Below are 7,488 nucleotides of genomic sequence, written 5' to 3'. Positions count from 1 at the left end.
ACCCCCGAGACCGACTCATCGAACCCCTGGGGTTCGATCGAACCCAGGTTAAGAACCACTGTTCTAGACAGTGGGTAGGTAGATAGGTCAGTCAAATTTTATTAATAGATTACAAACCAGCGTTCTGACAACTATTCCAGCATGCACCGTGCGCTTCTTCTTTTACGGGCGAAAATGAAGTCGCTGGCTGCTTACCGTAGTTGCTAGACCTGTTGTGGCTTAATATTGGTCCATATATAAGGCGAACCGGATTATAAGGTGCACTGTCGGCTTTTGAGGAAATTGAAGGTTTTTAGGTGCGCCTTATAGTACGGTAAGTAGAGTTCCATGTGCAGGAGAGCGATCGTTCAGTTAGTGGTCGTATATTTGTTACCGCACTAGAAATAAATGTTCAGCTTCCGAAGGAACCTTTGACTGTCTCTTGCTTGCCGCACCAGAACGCTGTGAACCACTAAGGGAGTTAACCCTGAAGTCCCCAACCACTTCAGCCTAGGCGTGAGAAGGAGCTCTCCTGTGTTTTCCCCCACGAAGTTTGGAGGTTCATCAGGAAAGATTAACAATAGTATACAGACTTCATAATCTGCACTCTTTTGGTTGAATGCAGTATTTAGTTCCACTTTGGCTTTATGTTGTTTAGTTTTTATTCAAGTACGTATTTTGTTAATGGAGACTGAGAATCCTTTTAGTTTTTGGTTGTTTTGTTTATTTAGTTTATCAGTTCCAGTGTTATGTGTTCTTTTGAAAATAAAGTGTATCTATATATGGCACGAAATTGCATGCAATATTAGTAATTTCTATTAAATGAGTGTCAAAAGGTCTTTAAACAATATCGCAATAATTTTTTAGACAATCGCTCAACAAAATTTGTTATTGTGACAGGCTTACATATAATCAGTGATGGCAATACATACATAATTAAACATCGTATATAGCTGCAAATTTCAATTGCCCATAATTTTGGAACCGTAAAACATTTCACAGTTTCCTTCGTACCACCAAGTACAAACACAATATCGATCATGTCTAGCTAGTTTTTGTCAATGTCCACCACTTGGTGGCGCTGTAAAATTGCAAAATTTGCTACGCAAAAACCGCTGATCGGATTTCCGCCAAACTTTGTACTAACTTGTATTTTGAGTATGGTCATGATTGGTTGAAGTACGGTTGGGTTATTAACAAAAACTTGAAAAGTACTACATTTGACCTCCAAACTTTTAAAAAAAATCTAAAAAAAAATCACACGTTCATCCAAATGAGCTAAAATTTTCAGGATGCTTTCTCTGAATTGTTCTGAATATTTCATCCACTCTGTGTATGGACCTATCTTCATATGCTTCACTTTGTTTTTTCTTTCTCCATCCTAACTAAACTGCTCATACTAGTGGAACACATCAGCCTCAGTCATCCTTCAAAGTTTAGTAAGAATCTGAGCTTCTTTGTTTGAATAACAGTGAATCAAACTTTCACTCTCAGTGCTCGTAATGTTTAATGTTTTTTTTTTCCATTCATATTTCAACAAATCAACATAAAAAATATATATTATAAAGGAGAATCAAGTTTTATTAGTTAGTGTAATTTTCAGATTTTAGCTCAAACTGGTACATTTTAGGGGCATTTTCAACATTTCTATATGCGAAAAGCAATTATAAGCAGGGGAGATATATAGGAGTGTAATCTGACCACATTGTGTAGTGATCCTAATTGGCCACATGATGGTGCCAAACCCACCTTATCTGGGCCAGCCACAGGCCCAGTCAACGTCCCAGTCAGGGTGCTTCATTTGTGTATTTTACGTTTGTCAACTTTTAATGGCTTAATCCAGATATACTTTATTGTGACTGACCAGGACACATTCACAATTTAGATTTTTTTATAATTTATCTTAAAATAATGCAGTCCTGTGCCCTCAATGCTAAATCAAATGTCAGCGAATCCCCTTTCTGTTTGACTATGAACATGAGTGCATTAAACAGTATAGTTCAGTGAGTAATGCAATGGACTCTGAATCAGGTTTGATTCTGGGTTGAGCCATGTATTTCACTTCATTTCCTTGCAGGATCAATAAATTCATTTTGAATTTGTTTTCTCAGCCAACATGAGTAAGCACAGTGAAATAGCTCGCTGAGTAATGTGATGGACTCTGAGGCTGCAGGTTTAATTCCGGGTATGGAAAACATATTAATACGCATGTCAAGTGATGTCTACATAGATGGGGCGGTGCATGGGAAGGACCTGCTGGATTGGGTGAAGAACCCATTGTAACTGCTTGCAGTTCTAGTTTGATATTGTAATAGAACACTCGCATTTGCTATTGAGGGGTGAAGTAAATCCCAAAGATCTACATTTGCAGTTATCTGGTCCAATTAATAGAATGCCTCCTCTTCTTTATCTGTTGAGATAATTTAGTAATATATCAGGATACAAAGTTAATCTATATTTTTCTCACCTCCTCCTCCAGTTTAACCACTTTTGCCTGGGCATTGTTCAGCGCTTGGTCTCTGATCTCAATGTGTCTCCTTTGGTCATCTGCAGTTGAGCGAAGTGCATTCAGCTCCATCTCCAGCTTTTCCTTCTCCCGCAGAATTTCTTTATCTTAATGGACAATAGAATATAAACACATTTATGGTCGTTGAATATATAAAGCACCCCTTCTTTTTGTGTATTTTGAATGCATGTAGACTGAATTCTGCCGATTCATTGGCTTCATGGCTCTTGCCTGTAGTCAGCTTAATTTAGTTCCAACAAATCTAATGATCAATAAAAGCTGATTCAGCTACAACACCCCTAAAGAACTTTCTCTAGTAAAAGGAATATTGAAAGGCACTTCTAAAATCAAAAATACATTTATTTACAAGTTGGAGCGGTCATGGCCTTCAAATTTTAATACACAATATCTCAGTTCAGAGTTGTTTCAAAAATGTTCTAAGCTAATACACAATTGGATTGCCGAGTCACGTGTGCGTGTGTGTGTGTGTATGTGTGTGCGTGCGTGTGTGCCTGTCACTCACTCTGAGCAACCAGCTGGGAGATGGTTTTCCGATTGTCTTCAGAGCTGTCACACTCTTTAGAGGCGAGCTGTTTATTAGCAGTCTCCATGCGCTCTTTAAAATATCATAAGACAAATGCATCATGACATGCATAAACAAATAATATTTTAAAAATAATTTAAAAATCTGTCATGTTAACACTTTGTTAAGTTGTCACAAGTCTTATTAAAGAATGGGGATCCAATGGCTTGGATAAGATAATTTTTTGTTAACCTTTATGAGAGATAAAAACTGTGGCTTTATTTCAGTCTGAAGACACATGGATCATCACCCTTTCAGTGAATTACAACAATGCTTTATTTCTTAAATATATATATTTATTTAAATGTACATGCCTTTGGAATGAAACACAGAAAATAATGTTATAACATAAACTTATGTCTGTTTATTTTATTGATATGTTAAAATAATATAATTTGATTTCTTGGTACCTATAAAGAGACGACTAACACTTGCATTATAGCTATGTTTTAAGCTAAATATAAAATCATATTATGACAGGAGCATTCAAGGTTTTCATTCAGCCTATCTAAAGTAAACAAATTTTATGCACTAATACAGAGCATATAAAGCAAATGCAAGAGCTGATTGAGAAGTTCAGAAACGTAATGATAGATATGTTAAAAGTAAAGGCTACAAGTTCATCTAAAAGTTGATTAATGTTCCTGTGACAGTAATTTTCAATATTTTTCAAATGTATAAAGTTAATTCAACTGGAGTAAAGGTTCCCGAAGAGCAAATGCAACCCTAAATTGCAAAAGAAAACTATCCAAAACTATGTAAGATTTACTTCAGCATCACCAGCAATGATGTCATCTGAATGATTTTCCTGGAAGACTAAGTTATTTCTCTACCATTTGCAGCATGCACACAAACATAACTCACAAGCAGTTATTTCAGAAACTCCTGGTCTTTTGTAATTTTCATACACATCCATTTATCAGGTTTACAATGAATTATTCAGAGAACAGAAAATATACAATGAGTTTGTAACTATGCAGAACACCCAATTCAGTTCCTCAAAGCTGAATAACAAAAGAACAGAAAACAGTTACCCTCTCTGACAAATCTCAATTTCAGCTGAAACATTTAAATGCTAGGGTGAAAATTTGAAGTAGAAAACATGGAAGCATGGATTGATGCTACCTTGCAACAACTGTTTAAGTTGCTCATGGTTCAATGGTGTGAGATATTTGCTTGATATAATTTTGAACTCGTATCTGGTGAGCAATGATTAAATAGAGTCTACCTGCTTTACCAGGGAATGACAACAAGTTACCTGTACTCCAATGTCCAATTATCAGGTCTCAATCCAACACAGCACTTTTGGGAAGTGATGTAACAGGAAATTTTAATTATGGATGTGCACCTGACATAATGACCTTATATCTTTGAAGCACCCATAGTGATGTACGGTCATTATAGACCAAAAACTCAGGAATATATCATCGTTGTTTAAACTATGTCATGAAGAATTAAGACAGTTATAAAGAAAAAGAAGTGGGTCTAACTAGGTACCACCAAGGCATACCTCACTAAGTGGCCGGTGGGTATTCTGTAGACCAGTGGTTCCCAAACTTTTTCTCCCGGGCCCCCCAGTGTTTTCCCCCGGATGGCTTACAAATAGCTGTCTGGTTGAACGATGTGTGTGAGCGAAGGGGGTGAGGGGTGGATTCTTAGAGACTCCCTGTTATACTCTGCTCCGGCTCCAGATGAACAAGGGGGGGAATCAACTCTTTGGGGGGCAAAATGAATCGTAGCTGAACATAGACAACATCAGTAGCCTACAGGCTACTTGTTAACAAGCTTAAGGTGCTGTATTGATTTTAGCTAGTCATCTTTTAGCTAACTTTACCTGCATCCAACAGCATGACTCAACAGTCGGTTAGTTTGGGGGAAAAACTGTGAAAAGTTCTTTGCGTTTTGCTGGTTTGCTGCCATGATTCTAACACACCTGCGTGGCTCTGTACAGCAGCAGCAGGTCTCCTTCACTGCCGCACAGGTCTAAACCCAGCGCGAGCGTCATAGCGCTCATGTTGCGCTATGACATTGCTGTGATGTTTAAAGGCGGCTTGGAAGAACAGGTTACATGTTAACAACGGATTAAACAGTTTTAACTGCTGATAAAAGTGACAGAGGACACAAATATGGGAAGTATGGAAGCCTCTACTGTATCAAATTGACATAGGAATAACAGAGAGTTGGCCATTCTAAGGTAAAAACCCAGCGCATACAGCGTTCATGTTTTGTTTTGTTTTTTTCATCCAGACGGCTTCCCGACCCCCCTGCAATGGCACAGCGCCCCCTCTAGGGGGCGCACCCCATAGTTTGGGAACCTCTGCTGTAGACAATGGCTGAGTAACTTCAAGGTAATGTTAGACCATTTCCTAGTTATTTAACAAGAGACATGATTGCTGTGATGTTGAAAAATTAGTTACTGATGTTAAGAGCAGCCACCCAGATTTTAGAGATTTTAGAGCTCATGGATGATGAATGAAAAAAAAGGGGGGAAGAATAGATTATTAGAAAACTTCAGTTAACTCAGTGTTTCTCAATTCCGGTCCTCACGCCCCCCTGATCTGCATGTTTTAGGTGTTTCCCTTCTGCGACACACCTGGATTGAATCTGTGGGTGATTAACAGGCTTCTGCAGTACCTGATAGTCATGCAATCAGTTGAATCAGCTGTTCTAGAACAGAGGCACATCTAAAACATGCAGAGCAATTCCAGCCTGAGGACTGGAATTGAGAAGCACTGAGTTAACTCAAGAAATTCCAAAGCTAACAAATGAACAATAAGCTCACGTATAACATATCCATGTTTTGTTCAATAAATGTTCTTTATGTGAATATTTACGTCTCCATTTATGCTTCATATTGTCTGATAATTAGATCTACATTATTTTTGACAGAATTATCATATCATTTAAAATTCACATTGAACTACTGTCTAGCTTGCAAAAGCATCTTTACAAAATAGTAAATAATTAATCCTTTTCTCAGTTCTCACCTCGCAGGTCTCTGTTGAAGTCATGCAGTCGGCGCACTTGTAGCTCCAACTTGCTCCTCATAGTTTTCTCCAATGCTTCTCTCTTAGAGGAAGACTTGGCAAGGTTTTCATAGGCCTCTGACACTAGCTGTATCTCTGTTTCCAACTACCCAAAAACAAAGCATACATTAAGCGACTGATTCATTGATGTATACCCACTTAGTACCAATTACTAGAGCTGGTCATGGCCAGACACAAGTTATTTTTTAACATAGTCCCCTTACCACCTCTAAGCTACTTTTGCAACTCATTAGTATGATGTAGTGATAAAAGATAGGTTGCACTAGAGGTGTCCAAGTCCAGTCCTCAAGAGCTACCATCCTGCAACTTTTAGATCTCTGCTCCAACATACGCTCACCAGCAGTCATTAAGCTCTGCAGAGGCCTGGTAACAAGCGCTTCATTTAATTCAAGTGTGTTGGAGAAGGGATATACATAACTTGCCTTCAATACATTGGAGAAACTCCAATGACTACATTTCAACACTTAAACATTTTTCTAAAATGGATTTTCAATCAAAGCAGGAAATGATGCTAAAGGATGACCAACACCGGAGCTGAAAGGTTTGCTTCGAGAAAGAAGGGTACCGCTCTTCTCAAACGGAGTGGTATAAAGAAAAGACAGATTTTGTGGATGTCCTGCTAGAAACAGCCATTACTGCTTTCCTTGTCATCTTTTCTCAATTTGTGTCAAGGATAGACTTGGTTTTGGATGAACTGATAGTTTTGTGCAGAATGACTGGCGCACAGACTTCATTTATAAGTAAAGGTAAGACGGCAATAACATTTTTTGTTTAGTTTATTAATGAAATGTTCATTTTGTGAGGTACAGTTTGTATGTGTAAAGAATGCAGAAAAGAAACATAACCCACAAACTGCTGTGTTAGATTAACTAATATCAGCAGTACTTATAATCTACCACAGCAATCACTTATTAATAATCGCAAAATAAACATTAAACCTAAAACCATACCACTGCAACAGACTGAATGTATTGTTCCTTGTGTGGGAAACATTTGAGTGTTTTTTGGTGTTGAATCCTGAAACATAAAGGATGGCAACGAGTCTGTGTGTAGCTTGGGAGATACAGAGAGCGAGAAAGAAGTGGTTTTGAGTTGTACTTTGGTTTTTCCCTTTGCTTTGCAGCATAGCACTAAATTAATAATACCTAAATTTCCAAGTTTCGTTGAGTTAAGGGAATTATTCTACTGCAGCAGCGCGGCTATGGATGGCATGTAAAGGAACTGTGTTTTTGCTGAAATTTCCATGTGTAAACAATAACATACTGGGGGCTGTATTTGTAAATCTGATTATGATTAAGTCATTGCCTCACCAGCTATGAACCTCACCGCATGTCACTGCTACATATATATAAAAAAAAAAAATCCCTTCTCAC

General features: G+C 37.9%; 1 protein-coding gene across 4 annotated transcripts in view; it reads right to left on the bottom strand.

Moving 5' to 3' along the window:
• Positions 1–1,988: 1,988 nt before the first annotated feature.
• The window catches only part of LOC103131914 (angiomotin-like), a 28,482-nt gene continuing 22,982 nt past the window's right edge, over positions 1,989–7,488 (bottom strand). For 2 of the 4 annotated variants that reach the window (XM_007543647.2, XM_007543648.2), the window contains exons 4-6: positions 6,056–6,200; positions 3,009–3,101; positions 1,991–2,592 (exon numbers count right to left, since the gene is read on the bottom strand). In XM_007543647.2, the coding sequence (XP_007543709.1) occupies positions 2,432–2,592; positions 3,009–3,101; positions 6,056–6,200 (399 nt within the window). In that variant the 3' untranslated portion in view covers positions 1,991–2,431. Of the gene's footprint in view, positions 2,593–3,008; positions 3,102–6,055; positions 6,201–7,488 lie in introns of all 4 variants that reach the window. The other 2 variants (XM_016667005.1, XM_016667006.1) reach the window with 2 other exon arrangements.

Source organism: Poecilia formosa, unplaced genomic scaffold, assembly GCF_000485575.1.
Source record: "Poecilia formosa unplaced genomic scaffold, Poecilia_formosa-5.1.2 Scaffold873, whole genome shotgun sequence".
In the NCBI taxonomy this organism is placed as follows: Eukaryota; Metazoa; Chordata; class Actinopteri; order Cyprinodontiformes; family Poeciliidae; genus Poecilia; species Poecilia formosa.
Note: the sequence above shows the minus strand (reverse complement) of the source record. Positions and strands in the feature narration are given on the sequence as shown.